Genomic DNA, 19,453 nt, shown 5'->3' on the forward strand with positions numbered 1-19,453 from the left:
AAAAGATCCAAATCAAAATTAATTTCCCACCAGAAGGAACCAGTATGTCTTTGAGAAGGATCAGTCTGGGTTGGGGGCCCCATGAGTACAGATGGGTCTGGGACATCTTGTTTCAGCAGAGAGCAGGGCAGCTGTCAGGGCCTGGGGGGTGTCAGCCTGAGAGCCGGCTCGAGGTGTCTCCCACTGGCCGTGAACAACTTGAGCACTGGAAAGATTAATGACGACAGCTGGTTAAAAATCTGTTACCTAATAATGGTACCTCCAGAAAAAAAGCCTGCTGGTTGTTTTTAGAGTTTACTGGAGCACTAACTCAGCCTTCTAAAAGTGGTTTTAAAAGTGGAGGGGTGGTGAAATCACACATTCATCCTGCTTTTCCTATATCAGTTATTTCAAATACTCAAACAGATGAGGCAGAATGCTCATAGAGGAATGCAGGCCGATCCATACAGAAGGTGAAATTAAAGAATTTTTAGTAAGTGTAGTTATGGCATTGTAGTTAGAGTTAATAAAAGTTCTTGTGCCATTTTAAGGGTGAAATGATACTATGCCGAGATTTGCTTTAAAATACATTCCCTAAAGTGAGGAGTACAGGCAGATGGAACGCAATCGGTAAATGTTGCTGATTGTCGAACCCGGGAGAAGGGCACCCAGGGATTCATTATATTTAGCCTTTGCTTTGCTTTGTGTTTGAAAATATTAAAAAAATAAATAGACATAAATAGGAGGGGAATTTAGATGGTTATTGGCACTTAGAGACGTGGTGGTAGACGTATAGACCGGCCTCTGTGTGGGAGGGTGGATTCTGTGGCGCAGTCGATGGCCCGATCATGCAGGAGACGCTGGGGCTGAACATCCTCACGCTGAAGGTTGCAGGTCCGGAGCTCCTTCCCGGAACTTTTGTCTGTGGTGGTCTCTTCAACCTTCCTAAGACTGAATTTCCTTTTTCCCAAGTAAAATGGGAACAGATTTGTCTCACCCTCACCAAGAGGGTTAAATGGAGATAATACGTGACGAGAAGGTGGCACAGCGCCCAGCGTGCAGTGGGTGCTCAGTGAATGTTGGTTGCACATTGAACAGGTGCTGGCGAGTGAAGCTTTCCTGTCACCACCGATAACTCATCTTAAATCTTTAAATTCACATCTGTTTGACTCCCCCCCACCCCCCACTTTTCCTCCCCGGGGCCTTTTATTTGGAGAGCAAATGCAGCCAGGGCTGCAATGCAGAGTGAATGGTGCCCTCTGGAGTTGGGTGGTGTTCAGCTCCCATGGCCTGTCTCCAAGGGGGTCTTGATGCGGAGACTGATGCTCAAGAGGACAGACTGTATTCTGGTTGTCGTCTCTCCCAAGCTTGGCACGTAATGGTGCTTCTTAAGTATTTTTTGAATGAATGAATGAAATGAGCCAACCACTGTGTTGAAACATGTTTTGGTGGCTCTCATGATTCATAGTCTAGGTACTGGAGTTTGTGAGTGACTAAAAAAAAAAAAAGATATGTGAAATAAGTGGCTTCAATGGCAACCCACTCCAGTGTTCTTGCCTGGAGAGCCCCAGGGACGGGGGAGCCTGGTGGGCTGCCGTCTATGGGGTCGCACAGAGTCGGACACGACTGAAGCAACTTAGCAGCAGTAGCAGGCCATCACAATCATAACGTTACTCCCACATTTTAATAGGGTTTCCAGGAGGGCTGACTTTGAGCTGAAGAGAAGGGGTTGTGTGAAGCTGGCCGGTGTCTGATGAGTCTGCAGATGCGTGTTGCGTGTCTGACGTCTGCGCCGTGGCAGGGTTTTTTCTTCACCGTCGTCATCTCAGCGTCCTCCCTTTGCGTCTCCCTCCCAAACTGTTACACTCCTGGCACACATAGTTTCGCCTGGTTGTTTGTAATAATGAGCATTTATCTGTGACATTAACTGTTTAAAAATGTATTATAAACATTCAAAGAAGCTAATTTTCAGAACAGTTTGGCAAGGTTTTAACAGCTGACGGGCAGTGGCCCAAGGCCACAGCAGTCAGGAGTCCTCCAGATCGAGCAGGACAAGCATTTAGCGCTAGGTGGTGGTGAGCTGGGTGCCGTGCCACGTTCTGGGCAAGGGGGCGTGAACACGACACAGTTCTCTTCAGGGGCCTGATGTTCTCATCAGAAGGCTGAGCATGTGCTTTTCCCGAGATGGTGTACATCTCGGGAAAAGCCATTCCACTTCTGTGTGTTGGGCCTTTGGCAAGATGGGGCACTCAGCTTGGGGGGCGGGGATGTAGACCCCCCAGAGCCGGTGAGAGACTGGCCACAGGTGTGCCGTCCCACCTCCAGGCCTGAGGGATGGAGCAGCCTGTGGAGAACGAGGGAAGGAGCGAGAGGGCTGCTTTGGATGAGGGTGGTGGCTGAGGTCACCTACAGCCACCCCAGAGGGGGCCCAGAGAACCCCTCCTCCTCTCAGGCTCCTCGCACCCTCAGTTCCCATCGCTGAGTCCAGCTGCAACCAGAAGGCACGTGGTGGCTGTGGTTCAGCCAGGCAGCCCCCTGGGACCCAGAGCAGGATGGAGAGTGGATCTCGAGGGGAAATGGAAGTTTCCAGCCCTGGAGTCATTTCCTGTGGACGCCATAACACATCACACAAACTCGGTGGCTTAAAACAAGAAAACTTACACTCTCACAATTCTGGAGGCTGGAAGTCCAAAATCAGGGGTGTCCACGCTCCCTGCAGAGTCTCTAGGGGAGAATCCACGCTTAGCCTCTTCCCGCTCCTGGTGTTGCTGGCTCCTTGGCTTGTGGCCGCATCACTCATCCCCATCTCTGTCTTCTCTTGGCCTTCTCCCCTCTACATCTTCTCCTGTATGTGTTTCCTACAAGGACATTTGTCATTGGATTTCGGACCTCCCACATAATCCAAGGTGATCTCTTTATCTTCAGATCCTTTACTTAATTATATCTGCAAACACCTTTTCCCTGAATCAGGTCACATCCCCAGGCTCCAGGCATTAGAATGTGACATTTCTTCTTGGGGACCACCGTTCAGCCCACACAAGCCCGTCACTCCCGGGAGTTGTGACTCAGTGGTAGTGTTAGCGTGACTTGGTTTCATTTGTCTTCAGTCACTTGGCGCTCTGTGAGGGCAGGGTCTCTGCCTGCTTGTTCACCCATGTCTATCGCCTACCCTGCCCAGAGCCAGCGTGGAACATTGCCTCATAAAATGCTTTTTCAGGTGAATGAATAAACAGATAAATAAGCACAGCGAACTGCAACGCAGAGTAAAACCAGAGGTGTGCTCAGTGAGGCCACAGGAAGGAGCCCAGATGTCACTGCATGTTACGGGGAAAGCCAATTCAGGTGTACCAGCTGGGCCTCTGGCAGGACAGGGGGCACTCGGCTTAGGGGACTCCAGGGGTGTTTAATAAAGGGGTTCTTTACAAGGAGGTAGTGGGTGTAGACCCCCCAGGGCTGGTGCAGTTCACCGTGGGGTCTCACACTTTTAAGTGGATGGATTGAGTGGCGTGTAGGTTATGCCTCACGCCTGGTGATCCGAGAGTGAGAGTGTGGCTTTTTGAGGCCAAAAAGAGGCTGAAAGCCATGGCCAGAGCAGGGGTCTGAGGAGAAGGGGGCGCCAGGCTGGGAGCAGCGTGAGCAAAATTGTTGGCAGGGAGCGTTTTATCTGCCAGACAAGACGTTTGCTCGTTAAATAAAATGGGATCATTGATTGCATAAATACTAGGCCTTCTGAGCGTGGCAGTAAGTAAGAAGGCAGGTGTGTGTTTTAAATATTTACTTATTTACTTTGCCTGGTCAGGCCTTACTGGCCCCACGAGAGAGCTTCGTTGTGGAGCGTGGGCTTCTAGCTGTGACACGGGTCAGTAGCTGCGGCTCACAGGCTTAGTTGCCCCAGAGCGTGTGGGGTCTTGGTTCCCTGACCAGGGACTGAACCCCCGTCCCCTGCATTGGAAGGCGAATTCTTAACCACTGGACCACCAGGTTTATCCCAAACCTGTGTTGTTATCTTAGTTCCCAGCACAGATTCTGAGTCCTTCCTGGCTTTTGAGCATTTAAAGGACTTCTAATACGACTAAGGATTTCCATCCATTTCGTTGAAATTTGCTAACATAATTCAATAATGTCATTGACTTTGTTACGATAAGGATTATATAAAGTGGGAGGAAGGACCACTCTGTGAGTATTTTTCCATAAAAAGGTTTAGCTTGGAAACATCAGCAGGTGTACCCACCGAGTGTTCAGGAAGGAGCAGGTGTAGTTGAAGGGGCCGACCAGCCAGCTGGAATCCGAACTTCCCACAGGAGAAGCATCTGGTTTAGAAGATGTGGCCTCACTGCACCCCCGAGCCCTGACCCAGCGCAGGACAGCGGGGCACAGGCCGGTTCCCGGGCTGCCCCCAACGCCTCTCGTCTGTAATACCACTCTTGTCGCCCAGAGGGGAGTTTAGATCTGTTTTCTTTCTTAACCAACTTCATTTTTTACCACACTCCTTCAGATAAATAATGACCTGAGCATCTGAGGTGGCGGGTGGATTCTGTGAGAATGTCCTGTGGTGATGTGTGAGCCCCCACGAGAGGGGAGCACCACTCGGCCTGGACAAGCGCGTGGGAAAGACCTTCGTTGTTTTATTTGCTTTAAACAAAGGCAGCTTCTCTCTCTAGAGCCTCTGCCCCTCTGGTTCTATTAATATCTAACAGCTTTTTTTTTTTTTAATTAAAGCATAACTTACTGTAAATTTATACATGCTTATTGCAGTGATTCACACATTGTTTACAAGTAGAAAGAGGAAAGTTAAAAAAAAAAGTCACACCCTTGAGAGGTCGCTGTAGGCTGCGGCTGACCATCCTTTCCGACAGCCCTGCTCACAGATGAACCGATGGGCAGAAGTCACTGTATAAATCGAACTTAACTGTAAATGCTGCCATCACACATCTCAGTTTTCTTTGATTTTGAACAGAAAAGAAAAAGGAAACTGAAGTGAAACTGAGCAGACATATAAAAATGTTTCGTTACCACAGAGAGATTATTTCCTGAAAAGATTTCTCTATGGTTAAGAAAAAGGATCATGAGAAACCATCAAGAGGTTGGAGAGCCTGTTTTCAATTTCAGGGTCTGTGGCTCTGCGCGGTGGGCCTCTCCCGGTGTCCTCGGGTCTGTAGGACAGGAGGTTGAGAGTTGGATCGTCCCATCACCCAGGGTGCTGCTGCTTCAGCCTTGCCGAGTGTGGCTTGTCCAGTCCCCCGAGTCCTGTCCCCACCTTTGCTTTGCAAATGATAGAACAAGGCTGGCCGCTTCCTCCCAGCTTTCCTCAACTGGGATGATGAAGAGGAACATCAGGGAGGAAGGTCTTTCCCTACCCACGGTTGTATTGGAAGAGCTTTGTCAGAGGCTGAAGAAAGGGGCTTCTCCCCACCTCAGCCACTGTCCTCGCCACCAGTCTCCACAGTACTGCCCACCCCCACCCCAGAGAGCACTGCAGGTGTGCCTTGGAGGCCACTGGAGATTTTCCTGATGTTCATGTAAAAACATCTGAACACTTGGGGATGGAGAGAAAACAGCCAGCTTAACAGCCGTCCCTGCGGGTTGAAGTTTTAGTTTGCCTCCGTGCATCCTGTGTGTGACTTGTAGCCGTGAGTCTGACCTGACTTGGGTCCCAGGAAAATACGCTTTATTCATAGACATACTTTAGGGCAAAGCTGTGAGGCCGGATGCTTTGCTGGATATTGGGATCACCCAGGGGCTTTGAAGACACTCCAGAACTGGTCTGGGTATGGGGGATTTGTGAACACCCCCCTTCCCTCCTAGGTGGTTTAGTGGTAAAGAATCTGCCTGCCAGTGCAGGAGATCCAGGAGACGTGGGTTCGATTCCTGGGTTGGGAAGATGCCCTGGAGAAGGAAACGGCAACTCACTCCAGTATTCTTGCTGGAGAATCCTATGGACAGAGGAACCTGGCCGACTTCAGTCCATGGGGTCGCAAAGAGGCAGATATGACTGAGCATGCACACTCCCCATCTGGGGACTCGGTTGACACAGACAGCCCCGCTGTAGGGTAGCCCTTGGAGGTGGTGGCGCTTGACAGTGTTCTGAAGATGGGAAAATTCCTGATCTGATCACCCTTAGATCCAGGCTGAGTGAGACCATCCGCAGAGGGTCTTGGGACCCACAAAGTCTAAAGAGCTCTTTTAAGGGAGCCCATCTGTTGCATAAAGGATTTGGGGCATCAAGCACAGCTCTTTTTTTTTTTTTTTTTTTTTTTAACTCTGTGGTTTTTTTACCCACCTCGTTTGCCAGACGTGGCCTCACGTGACTGGCCTTTTAGGGGGTGAGAGCGTCTCCCTGCTTCATTCAGCAGATCCTTGCTGAGTGGCGCTGTGCGCTGGGTGCTTGGCCCACCACGGACGACAGGACCTGTCAATGCTCTAGAGGGGTTGACAGCGAGTGGGGACACGGACATAGTGCTCGCTGACTTTCACTAGAGATAGGGAAGAAACAAGGCACTGGGACAGGGGGTGGCAGAGAGGACAGTTGGGGGGGCCTCTGTGGACAAGGCGCTAAGCTGGGGCTCGTGGGCAGAGCTTGGTTGGCTCTCGGAACTGGCGGGACAGGGTGAGTGAGGGCCAGTCACCCCAGGGCTCAGAGCTCAGGGCACGACGAGTTCTGTTCCATTTTCAGTGATCTGAGGACAGAAACATGCCTGTTCCTCTCAGAGTTTATTACACACAGAGCTGATTGAGTCAGAATGACAGTTTGCCCGGGGTGGTGGGTCTGGACTGTGACCTTGAACCCCTTTGCTCCTTTCTTGTCCATCAGATGAGACCAGTAGGAGCAGAAGATCTCACCAACAGTTTATTTGTATTTTTTGTTTTAAAAAAAAGATGTATGATGTTTTGCCATGCTGGGTCTTCATTGCTGCACTTGGGCTTTCTCTAGTTGCGGTGAGCAGGGGCTACTCTCTCGTTGCTGTGGTTTCTCTAGCTGCCGAGCCCAGGCTCCAGGGTAGGCATGCTCAGTCATCGCGGCACATGGGCTCTGGAGCTTGGGCTCAGTAGTTGTGGCACACAGGCTTGGTTGCTTTGCAGCATGTGGGATCTTCCCAGACCAGGGATTGAACCCATGTCCCCTGCACTGGCCGGCGGATTCTTACCCTGGACCACTAGGGAAGCCCCTATAGATGGGGAAACAGTGGAAACAATGTCAGACTTTATTTTTCGGGGCTCCAAAATTACTGCAGATGGTGACTGCAGCCATGAAATTAAAAGACACTTACTCCTTGGAAGGAAAGTTATGACCAACCTAGATAGTATATTCAAAAGCAGAGACATTACTTTGCCAACAAAGGTCCATCTAGTCAAGGCTATGGTTTTTCCAGTGGTCATGTATGGATGTGAGAGTTGAACTGTGAAGAGAGTTGAGTGCCGAAGAATTGATGCTTTTGAACTGTGGTGTTGGAGAAGCCTCTTGAGAGTCCCTTGGACTGCAAGGAGATCCAAGCAGTCCATTCTGAAGGAGATCAGCCCTGGGATTTCTTTGGAAGGAATGATGCTAAAGCTGAAACTCCAGTACTTTGGCCACCTCATGCGAAGAGTTGACTCATTGGAAAAGACCCTGATGCTGGGAGGGATTGGGGACAGGAGGAGAAGGGGATGACAGAGGATGAGATGGCTGGATGGCATCACTGACTTGATGGACATGAGTCTGAGTGAACTCCGGGAGTTGGTGATGGGCAGGGAGGCCTGGCGTGCTGCAGTTCTTGGGGTCGCAAAGAGTCAGACACAACTGAGCGACTGAATTGAACTGAAACTTTAAATTTGGACTTCCGTGGTGGCTCAGATGGTAAAGCGTCTGCCTACAATGCTGGAGACCCCAGTTCAATCCCTGGGTCGGGAAGATCTCCTGGAGGAGGGAATGGCACCCCACTCTAGTACTCTTGCCTGGAAAATCCAATGGACGGAGGAGCCTGGTAGGCTATAGTCCATGGGGTCGCAAAGAATCGGGCACGACTGAGCCACTTCACTTTCACTTCCCTTCCACACTTTAAATTGAGAGGTGATTGTAGATTCACGTGCAGTTGTAAGAGATAACACAGAGATCCTGTGCGCCCTTTCACCCAGGTTCCCCCAGTGACAGCAAACCAGGCTTTTGACACTGATAACAGAGCAGGGAACCACGGCCATGAGGAGCTTCCTGCTGCCTCTGACAGCTGCGTCCCTCCCCCTAGCCGTGAATCAGTCTCCGTTTCTGTAGTTCTGTCATTTCAGGAAGTGTTGTATGCACCGGATCACGGAGTCTGCGCCCCTGTGAGTTGTATTTCCCCCTGCTCGGCCGAGTGGCGTGGGTCTTCACCCGGGCGTCCACGTGTCTCGGTAGCTTGTCCTCTCCCAGGGCTGCGCCCCGCTCCTGCTGTGGGTGGCGGCTGTGATGAAGCCCTTCGCCTGCTGAAGGACACCTGGGTGGCGTCAAGGTTTTGATTATGTAGCAGGCCATTCTGGTCACTGATGTGTAGGGTTTTTTTGTGAACATAAACTTTCACCTTTCTGGAATAAATGCCAAAGCACACAACTTCTGGATGGTATGGTAGTTGCCTATTTTGTTTAAAAGGAGTTTCTGAGCTGTTTTCCAGGGTGTACAGTGGTTTGTTTTTGTTTTGTTTTTAAAAAAATGTATTTTATTGAAGTACAGTTGGCTTACAGTGTTTCAGGTGCACAGCAAGGTGATTCAGTTACATAAATACACATACAATATTTCTGAAATTATTTTCCATCAGAGGTTATTACAATATAGCGACTGTAGTTCCCTGTGTTGCACAGTGAACCTTTGTTGCTTGTTGCATATCTGTGTTTTAATCAAAAATCTAGCAGTCTATTCATACTAAGTCAAACAAGTGGAATCAAAATGCCATAATTTTTTTAGTTAGGCAAAAATTCATAAGTTTTCTAAAATATATGTATTATACATATTTATATGTATACATCAGATATGCAGATGACACCACCCTTATGGCAGAAAGTAAAGAGGAACTAAAAAAGCCTCTTGATGAAGGTGAAAGTGGAGAGTGAAAAAGTTGGCTTAAAGCTCAACATTCAGAAAACGAAGATCATGGCATCTGGTCCCATCACTTCGTGGGAAATAGATGGGGAAAGTGTCAGACTTTATTTTTCTGGCCTCCAAAATCACTGCAGATGGTGATTGCAGCCATGAAATTAAAAGACACTTACTCCTTGGAAAGAAAGTTATGACCAACCTAGATAGCATATTGAAAAGCAGAGACATTACTTTGCCAACAAAGGTCCATCTAGTCAAGGCTATGGTTTTTCCAGTGGTCATGTATGGATGTGAGAGTTGGACTGTGAAGAAGGCTGAGCGCCGAAGAATTGATGCTTTTGAACTGTGGTGTTGGAGAAGACTCTTGAGAGTCCCTTGGACTGCAAGGAGATCCAACCAGTCCATTCTGAAGGAGATCAGTCCTGGATGTTCTTTGGAAGGAATGATGCTAAAGCTGAAACTCCGGTACTTTGGCCACCTCATGCGAAGAGTTGACTCATTGGAAAAGACTCTTGATGCTGGGAGGGATTGGGGACAGGAGGAGAAGGGGACAACAGAGGACGTGATGGTTGGATGGCATCACTGACTTGTTGTACGTGAGTCTGAGTGAACTCCGGGAGTTGGCGATGGACAGGGAGGCCTGGCGTGCTGCAATTCATGGGGTCGCAAAGAGTCGGACACGACTGAGCGACAGAACTGAACTGAACTGATATGTATACAAAAGCTTTTCTACTGCTCTTGATAAAGGCTTAAGAAAGAACATCAAAAAAAAAGACGGAGAAATTGGAAAACATAAACTAAATGATATGGGAGTACTGAATATGAAATAGAAAAAGTGAAACAAACTAGATAAAAGTAAAAGATCATCATGTATTCTGGTTGTTTTTAAACATGACTGCTCATTAGAAACATATCTGGAGCTCTGGAGGAAAAAAAAAAGCAATACCTGAGTATTTTAATTTTCCAGAAAATTTCAAGATGATTCTGATATGCATCTGGATTTTAAAAAGTGATTACAGGCTTTCTGTTGGATCCTAGTTTTGGTGATATATAGAGTTCTGTTATTTTTCTATTGACCAGTCATGATACAATGGTATTAAGTGAGTAATAGTTATATAATCACAATAGTAAAAGGTGTTCATCAGTTTTCACAATCAATAGCCAAACAAACAATAAAAGATAATTACAATTGCAAGCCATAATGGGAACATGATTAACAATATAAAATAATTATATACAATTTGTGGGGTCAGGCAGCGATGTGGAAAGTGGAAGTGCATACATGCATGTTTTCATCCACCCAGCAGTCTGTGTCTTTTGGTTGGTGTATTTAATCCATTTACATTTAAGGTAATTATCAATATGTATGATCCTATTACTATTTTCTTAATTGTTTTAGGTTTATTTTCTGTAGGTCTTTGCCTTCTCTTGTGTTTCTTGCCTAGAGAAGTTCCTTTAGCATTTGTTGTAAAGCTGGTTTGGTGGTGCTGAATTCTCTAACTTTTGCTTGTCTGGAAAGCTTTTGATTTCTCCATCAAATCTGAATGCAAGTCTTGCTGGGTAGAGTATTCTTGGTTGTAGGTTTTCCCCTTTCATTACTTTAGATATGTCATGCCATTCCCTTCTGGGTGCAGTTTCTGTTGAGAAGTCAGCTGATAGCCTGATGGGAGTTCCCTTGTTATTTGTCATTTTCCCCTTGTTGCTTTTAATATTTTACCTCTGTCTTTTAATTTTTGTCAGTTTGATTACCATATGTCTCAGTGTGTTCCTTCTTGGGTTTATCCTTCCTGGGACTCTCTGTACCTCCTGGACTTGGTTGAGGAAGCCCTTTCCCATGTTCAGGAAGTTTTCAGCTATTATCTCTTCAAGTATTTTCTCAGCTCCTTTCTCTTTCTCTTCTCCTTCCGGGACCCCTATAATGTGAATGTTGGTGCGTTTAATGTCCCAGAGGTTTCTTAGGCTGTCTTCATTTCTTATCATCCTTTTTTCTGTATTCTCGGCTGTGACAGTGATCTCCATGATTCTGTCCTCCAGGTCATTTATCCATTCTTCTGCCTCAGTTATTATGCCGTTGATTCCTTCTAGTGTAGTATTCAGCTCTGTTTGTTCTTTAGTTCTTGCAGGTCTTTGGTAAACACTTCTTGCATCTTCTCAATATTTGCCTCCATTCTTTTCCTGAGATCCTGGATCATCTTCACTATCATTATTCTGAATTCTTTTTCTGGAAGGTTGCCTATTTCCACCTCATTTAGTTGTTTTTCTGAGATTTTATCTTGTCCCTTCATCTCAGACATCACTTTCTGCTTTTTCATCATGATTAACCTTCTATAACAGGGCTTGTTTTAGGCACTCTGAGACTGTGCTTCTTCTGTCTGCCCTTTGATGAATAAGGCTAAGAGGCTTGTGTAAGCTTCTTGATGGGAGGGACTGGTGATGGGAAAAACTGGGTCTTGCTTTGGTGGGCAGGGCCTTGCTCAGTAAAGCTTTAATCCAGTTTTCTGCTGATGGGTGTGGCTGCATTCCCTCCCTGCTAGTTGTTTGGCCTGAAGCCACCCAGCCCTGGGGTCTCCAGGCTTTATGGTGGGGTTGATGGTGAATTCCAAGAGGGTTTACGCCAAGGGGGACCCTCCAGTGCCCCCGTCCCCATGGAGCCCCTGCCAAGCCGCCTCCAGGGGCTCCAGCTCTAGCAGGCAGTTTTGGCTCAGTCTCCTGTAGGGGTCACTGCTCCTTTCCTCTGGGTCTTGGTGTGGGCAAAGTTTTGTTTGTGCCCTTCAAGACTGGAGTCTCTGTTTCCCCCGGTTGTCTTGCCAGCCCCCATTTTCCTTGCTGGCTAAAAACAGCAGCAAGAGAGGAGAGTGTTTCTACTGCACAGATTTATAGTGTTGAACTATATTAAGCTATAGGCTTAATTTTCTACTTTAAATTAAATTCTGCTTTAAATTGAACCTAATCTTGAGGGCCCTGCCCTGTCATCCAGGTGGATCAGTCACTCAGTTGTGTCCGACTCTTTGCAACCCCATGGACTGCAGCATGCCAGGCTTCCCTGTCCATCAGCAACTCCCGGAGCTTTTGCTCAAACTCTTGTCCATCAAGTTGGTGATGCCATCCAACCATCTCATCCTCTGTTGTCCCCTTCTCTTCCCACCTTCAGTCTTTCCCAGGATCAGGGTCTTTTCCAGTGAGTCACTTCTTCTCATCAGATGGCCAAAGTATTGGAGTTTCAGCATCAGTCCTTCCAATGAATATTCAGGATTGATTTCCTTTAGGATGGACTGGTTGGATCTCCTTGCAGTCTGAGGGACCCTCAAGAGTCTTCTCCAACACCACAGTTCAAAAGCATCAATTTTTCGGCAGCTTAGCTTTCTTTATGGTCCAACTGTCACATCCATACATGGAAAAACCATAGCTTTGACTGTAGGGACCTTTGTTGGTAAAGTAATGTCTCTGCTTTTTAATATGCTATCTAGGTTTGTCATAGCTTTTCTTCCAAGGAGCAAGCATGTTTTAATTTCATGGCTGCAGACCATCTGCAGTGATTTTGGATCCCAAGAAAATAAAGTCTCCCTGTTTCCATTTTTTCTCCATCTATTTGCCATGAAGTGATCTAGGTGGAGAGATGCAGATTAGGTGTCTGCAAAGGAGAGAATCTGGGGAAAATGCTGGGAAAGATTGAAGACAGGAGGAGAAAGGGACGACAGAGAATGAGATGGTTGGATGTCATCACCAACTTGATTGACTTGAGTTTGAGTAAACTCTGGGAGTTGGTGATGGACAGGGAAGCCTGGCGTGCTGCAGTCCATGGGGTTGCAGAGAGTCGGGCACAACTGAGCGACTGAACTGAAGGAGAGGATCATCCCCCCCCACCCCTCAGTGGTCAGGGCCTCCCAAGATCTTTCTTTGTTTTCACACGTGTGTGTGCGTGCGTGTGTGCACACATGTCCGCGTTAAGAACTGTACACAAGCACCAAACGGTATGGCTGGAGGGGGAGGGTCAGAGCCGAGGCAAGGCAGCGAGGAATCTACAGTCAGAGGAGCAGGAGGAAGGAAGTAGCAGCGAAAATAGCCTGGGTGGGGTGGGGTAGGGTGGGGTGTAGACAGTATTACTACGGGGTGGACCACGGGATGGCTGGTGTGGGGCTGAAGGAGCACTTCTGAGCGAGGTCGGGGCAAAGGAGTAGTCTTCACATCCAGGAGCGAGGGGGCTGCGGGCCGTGGAGAACCGCCCAGCGAGCGAGGGGAAAGGGAACTGGACTAGACGCATGACACTGCATTTTTGCCTTTTTATTCAGGTGCACTTTTGGGTTATGTTTCCTTAGGACTTCCTCACCTTTTCTCAGACTTCCCACTACCCCTCTCACGGAGGTCCAGCTGGGCTTCTCCACCCCCAGACAGTCCGTCGCCCCCTGGATGCCCAGAACCCCTGGGCAGATAAATCCCCTGCCCCCGTCTCTGGGCCAGCAGCAGTGGTGCACCAGTGACCAGGAGCCCGGCCTCTGCTCAGACGCGGTGGGCGTGGGGACGGAGTAGAACACGGTCCCTGAGCGGGCTCCTTCCCGGGGTCTCGGGCTTTCAGGTCTGGTCTCAGATCCTGGTGACTAAGCCTGAATTGACACCATGCCAATCCTCCTCTGATAAGAAGTGATTCTTCCACTTCTCTAGAGCAGCAGCAGCTTGTTTAAGAAAAGCCTAGCTCTGAATGTTTAGAGCCAGTCACTTCTAAGAGCACGGTGGCAGCAGTAAGGAATTCTGGTCACAGCAAAGCTCTGGGCACGAAAGCCTCGCAGGTCCCAGGACAAAGCCCAGCCTGTGGGCCAGAGGGAGAGGAAATGGCCTTGCTCTTTAAGAACAGACAGCAGTGTTCAAGATTGGGGCTGGAGGTGGGGTGGGGGCAGCCACCCAGCCAAACATACACTCTTGGTGGCATGGCCCCGGGGATGGCGCTCGGGGGTTAACACGCTGCTTCTCATCACCCTGCATGGTCCTTTCAGACACAGAACGTTCAGCTCAACAAGGAGATGACGCTGGCCAGCAACCGGAGCCTGGCAGAAGGAAACCTCCTCTACCAGCCCCAGCTGGACTCTCGGAAGGCTCGTTTGACCCAGAAATACCAGGAACTCCAGGTGCTCTTTGAAGCCTATCAGATAAAGAAGACCAAGCTAGGTAACTCTTTTAGGGTGATCTTTCAAGAATAAGGAGCTGATGCAAGGGTACATTTTCAAGCTGTTTCACTAACCAGGAAAGAAATGTTATTTAGGGAACAATTTCAGATTAAGACAGGGATCACTGCTGCCAAAAACCATCTGTATATAGGATTGTGTCACCAGTTTAGAGAAAGAGACTTGATTGCCTTTTCAACAAGATTGCACCTTTTCCAAACAGCATAGGAAAAGCAATATCCTGAATTATGATAATGCAACTTATGTTTTATCCTGTGAGGTTGGGCCCTCACAGTTAATGCTGAAAGAGATTGATCACTGGGATACTTTATTTTAATGTCACACTTTAATTTGCAGCCATTATGAAGTGACGCAGGAGTTGACTAGCATTGAGGCCTAAGTAGCTTTCCAGGGAACTCTGAGATTCACAGAAGGTTAAAAAGGGCCTTCGCTGGTGGGGCAGCGTTAGGACGTGGTGCTTCCGCTGCCACGGCCCCAGGTTCAGGTCCTGAGCAGGGAACTAAGACCCCATGTATCGTGCAGCGTGGCCGGATAGAAAGAGAAGGCTAAAAATCACTCTCTGCAGTCACGTTTCAGTACCGTCCAATACCGTGGTCCCTGTATCTCTGTAACTGTAAAAAACGTGTGCTGTAACACGCCTGACCAGACTGAGCAGAGGCGAAAAGACTGGTAACGGTGGTGCTGGCGGGCACGCGGGGCTCTTGCATTGCTGGGAGGAGTGAGAACTGGAGATGCTGTTTGTCAGCACCTGGAGTGCAGTGGAGCCGCGCGCTCTGATTCCTGTCTCACTGGTGGGCGTCTCCCCCACAAAAGCCGATGTTCACGTCTACCAAGAGATACATGCAAGAGGGCTCGTTGTAGCTTTATTTGTAAGAGCTAAATTTGGATGCAGTCTAAACACCCATCTCTGGACTGATGGGTAAGTCGTGATACGCAGCTTTTCGTGCCACACGGCGTCGAAAGGCACGAGCTACCCATTCGTGCCGCCACATGGATGGTCTCAGAGACATGTTGAGCGAGAGAGGCCAGCACAGAGCACCCTGTGTGAGTCCACTTGGGTGAAGCTCAGAACCAGGCAGCGTTCCTGGGGAGTGGACGGCAGCACCTCTGGGAGCGGGGCTGGAGCCTCTGCAGACGTTCTGTCTCAGTCTGGGTTGGGGGGCGGTTTATACACATACACTGGAGATGTGTCTACTTTAGGTGTTTATGTAAATCATCCTTCAGAAATCCTAAGGAAGTAACAGGGTGGTTGCAGGCTTATCGTGGGGTGGGTGGTGACATGGCTGCTCTAGCTCGGGCACAGAGCCCCCCCCCTCCACCGACCCCGCTGGTTGCGTGCCCTCCTTCCTCTCCTGCACGTTCCCGCATTCCCTTCTGCTTCTTGGAGAGTCCGCTCACTAGGTGCTCCTCCCCTGTCTCCTCTCCAGCTAAAGTGCACTCTTTCTTTGAGGGCATGGGGTGGGGCGTGTCGCTCCAAGGGGCTGGGGGCCGAGGTGATATCTGATGGGGTGCTGGTGCCCCCTGACCCCATCGTGCCTCCTGCTTCTTCCAGATAAACAGTCCAGCAGTGCTTCCTTGGAGACCCTCTTAGCACTCCTGCAGGCGGAAGGGGCCAAGATTGAGGAAGATACCGAGGTAACTGGCAGCCCCGGGGGACACCCCAGGTTGGGGCAGGCAGGCCTGTGGGCTGAGGAGCGCACCGGGCAGGGGTCCAGGGGAGCAGCGGGGCGGCCAGGTCTTCCCGTGAGGGGCGCGTGCTGCACTGAGACTCAGCACCTAGCCTGTGGGTGCTGGCGGCTGAGTTACCATCTGTCCGAGTCAGCTGGCTGGGCGGAGCCTGTGGGCACGGCCCGCCGAGTACCTGAAGCTCGAGCCTGCTCAGTGATAAGGAAACGAATCGGGGTCAAAAGTTGAGCCGCTGTGGCACACTGGGGCGGGCAGCACGGTGCCAAACTGGGCCGTGTGGTCTGATGACCCACTGGGCAGGGTGGCCCTCGTGGGCACGAGCAGGTTCCTGTCCCGCCGGCCTGCTTGGGGCAAGCGTGTCAGGTCGCAGCCAGCGGAGGGAAGGAAACGCAGGTCTTGGGCCCCGTCGCCTGAAGGCTGCTCTCGCAGGGCCTGCTGCCCGTCCAGTTTGCAGTTCGGGAGGTGGATAGGACCGGCCCTCCTCTCTTCTTGGCCCGTGTCCTGGGTGGGCCACGGTCTGCAGTGAGGAGGGGACGGTTGTGGGGAGGAAGCTCGCCCCGTCTCCCCTTGCCCCGGTCTGTGAGTGGGTCTTCCTCCCCTAACGGCTGACCCGCCCGGCCCATGACCGAGTTTCTCCTGCTCCTTCAGAACATGGCCGAGAAGTTTCTCAATGGAGAACTCCCTCTGGATTCTTTCATCGACGTCTATCAGAGCAAGCGGAAGCTGGCCCACATGCGAAGGGTTAAAATCGAGAAGCTCCAGGAGATGGTGCTGAAGGGGCAGAGACTGCCGCAGGTCCCCGCGCCCGCCCCGCTGCCACCCAGGGTGCCCGAGCCAGCCCCCGCCGCCCCCCTGCCCTACCCTGCCCCGGAGGCCAGTGGGCCCCCCTCCGTGGTTCCTCGGCGCATGCCACCCCTTCCGCCCCCGGTGCCTGCAGGACGCTTAGCCACGCCGTTCACCGCCGCCATGGGCTCAGGACAGGCCCTCCCATACCCGGTCGCGCAGTGCCCGCCCCTGCCCCCCCGAGGGGGCCTCCCTGCCCAGCAGGGCTTCTCCACGCAGCAGTTTGTGTCACCACCGTACCCGCCAGCGCTGCCCCAGAGACCCCCGCCCCGGCTGCCCCCGCACCAGCCAGGCTTCATCCTCCAGTGAGCGGCCCTTGTCCTCCCCGGGAGGCTCCCTCGCTGCCTGCCGGCCGGGGCTCCACACACACAGATGGAGACTGTGGGCACCGGCTGCTTTGCCAGGGTCTCTGGTGCCCAGGGCAGGGCGTCCGGCTGGTTTTAGAGCCGTAGGTCAGTGGCGATAGACGTAGAGCCCTGGTTCTGGACACCGAGGCAGCTGTGTGCGAGGGCTCGGCCGGGCGTGGCTGTGGTCGAGCTGGTGTGTGTGCTCAGTATGGTTCCTTGTTCTGTGTTGATGAGCCCCTGAGTTTGGGGGAAAAAAGCCTCCCCCCCCCCCCGTTCCCACGTAGGATCATCGTCTTCCTGTTGTAACTTTATTTAATAAGCACGGTTCATCATTTCTTCATTTTCAAGACGGTTCTGTGCATCCCAGCCCGCCATCCACTGCAGCCGCCAGTGGGGGTTGGTCGGGTGAGCCAGCCCGGAAGGTGCTCCCTGGACCTGCGTGGGGCGGGCAGTCCTCCCAGTCCCTCCCTCCCCGACCCTGGACGCTTCACAGCCGCCCACAGAGTTTGCACTTGGCCCCCAGCCACGTCCAGAGGCCGGCGAGTCATGGCCGGGTGAGGCGGCGGGTGGGAGCTGGGCTTGGCACACGGAGGCCGTCCCCAGCTGCTGCTGCTCCTCGAGCCAGCCCAGGCTTCTGTGAAGACCTACTCCTCCGGTGTTTTTACTACGTGTGTACTTTTCCTGTTTTATATTGGGGAAGAAAACGTTTTTTTTTGACACTCACAAGACCATTCAGGGAAACTTTCGGAAAAATGCACATCCAGTTCTGCGCAGGTTGAGATGCAGGTGAAGTGATGCAGTGTCGTTTGGTGCAAGCAGCGCACGGTTGCGCCTGCGGGCCGTGCTGTGCCCGTGCTGTGCCTTAGCTTCACCCGGGGCCTGGGGGGCCGGCCAGGCCGGGGGTCTCGTCTGCATCCGTTCCTTGTCGTGTTGCAGGTGGCAGGAAAGTCCACCCAGCTTGAACCAGGATACTTACTCGTAGCCAATATTCTCTGCCTCTGGCTGGGCGTGGGGCAGGGGTGCGACGGCCGCCAGCAGCCCCTCGGTGTGGAGGGGGGCCGACGAGCTCTGAGGCCCTGGCCGCACCCCGGCTTCTCCCACCCCCCGGGCGCTCGTCTGCATGTGCCATGTGTGCCGGGCTCCCAGGGCCCAGCTGGGGCAGGGAGTTGGGGGTGGTGGTGCCCCCCTCCACCTGCTGATGGAAAAAGCCGTGCTGAGTGGTGGAACTCGGACCCATGACTCGCCAGCAGGCCACGGCCCAGAGGACAGAATCCAGGCAGCGCTCAGACGGGTCTGGCCCAGCAGGCCGTGGGCAAAGCCACCACCCTTTGTCCTGGATGACTACATTTCTCCTCCTGGACTTGAACTCTGCTGTATCATTAACTGTTTTTAAGAGAACAACTGTACAGGTCGACTTCCTGCCCTGCCAATCAGGTGGGCCTGCCATGTCTGAACCTCGAGAGTGGTGCCGCCACCCCGTACCTCTGCCGTCCACCCCGCCGTTGGGGGTGCCCGCCCCCTGCCAGGGGCACAGCCAAACACGTGAGCTCAGTTGGTGTTGATGGGGGGAAGGGGCCACCAAGCTGGCCTCACCGTCTCTCCAGGGCCACATCTGAGCTGTGGCTGTAAAGCTGTAACATCCTTTTTAATAAATAGAGAATTGTTAATAACAGCCCACCCTTCATTTGCCTGGGGAGCCTTGTGATGTGTCTGGTTCTGGCGTCTCAGCAGTCAGCGTTCCAACAGTGAAGCGGACCAGTAAGGTGGTTGAAGTTCAGACATGGCCTGACATGAAGGTTCAGACATGAAGGCCATGGAGGTGGCTGAGGTGTCCGCCTGGCCCAGGAGCCCCAGCCCTCACAGCAGCGTTGTTTTTTAATCAGCTTCTCAAGGTACAAGAAGATAGCACGTTCCCTCCTCCATCAGAAGGTGCCTTTGGGGTCTGGGCTGCCCTGCCAGCACCTCAGAGCAGGGCACTCAGGGTGCCCTTTGGGTTCAGGCCAGCCAATGGGAGCTCTGGTGAGGACGTTCTCTGCTGATTTCAGGTAGACTAGATCCAGTGGCTGGCCTTCTGCTCCGGAGGCTCGCCCACAGGTGTTCAGAGAGGACCCGTGGCAGCATCGCGTGCTGCTGGAGGGTGGAAAGGGGAACCTTGGGCCGCGGCCCCCAGCTGAGCTGGGCCGTGGCTTCTGTGCCCCCGGGAGGAGCTCTCAGGAGCACGAGGCTGGAGCCGCCCTGCGGAAGCTTCCCCGTCGCTGTCTGCTCAAAACAGATGGCCGCGTTCCTTTCAGGGTGCTGAGGGTGTCCAGACGCTCTGGTTTTCCTGTGGGGGTGGGGGGCTTCTGCTGAGAAAGCAACTTGCTTTTGTTTACAAGAAT

The 19,453-nt window shown here is 51.5% G+C and overlaps 1 protein-coding gene across 1 annotated transcript in view; it reads left to right on the plus strand.

Moving 5' to 3' along the window:
- VPS37B (VPS37B subunit of ESCRT-I) overlaps positions 1-18,742 on the plus strand; it is a 31,383-nt gene extending 12,641 nt beyond the window's left edge. The window contains exons 2-4 of the mRNA NM_001205357.1: positions 14,011-14,182; positions 15,752-15,834; positions 16,534-18,742. Coding sequence (NP_001192286.1) covers positions 14,011-14,182; positions 15,752-15,834; positions 16,534-17,037 — 759 coding nt within the window. The 3' untranslated portion in view covers positions 17,038-18,742. The remainder of the gene's footprint in view (positions 1-14,010; positions 14,183-15,751; positions 15,835-16,533) is intronic.
- Positions 18,743-19,453: the final 711 nt, after the last annotated feature.

Source organism: Bos taurus, chromosome 17, assembly GCF_002263795.3.
Source record: "Bos taurus isolate L1 Dominette 01449 registration number 42190680 breed Hereford chromosome 17, ARS-UCD2.0, whole genome shotgun sequence".
Lineage (NCBI taxonomy): Eukaryota > Metazoa > Chordata > Mammalia > Artiodactyla > Bovidae > Bos > Bos taurus.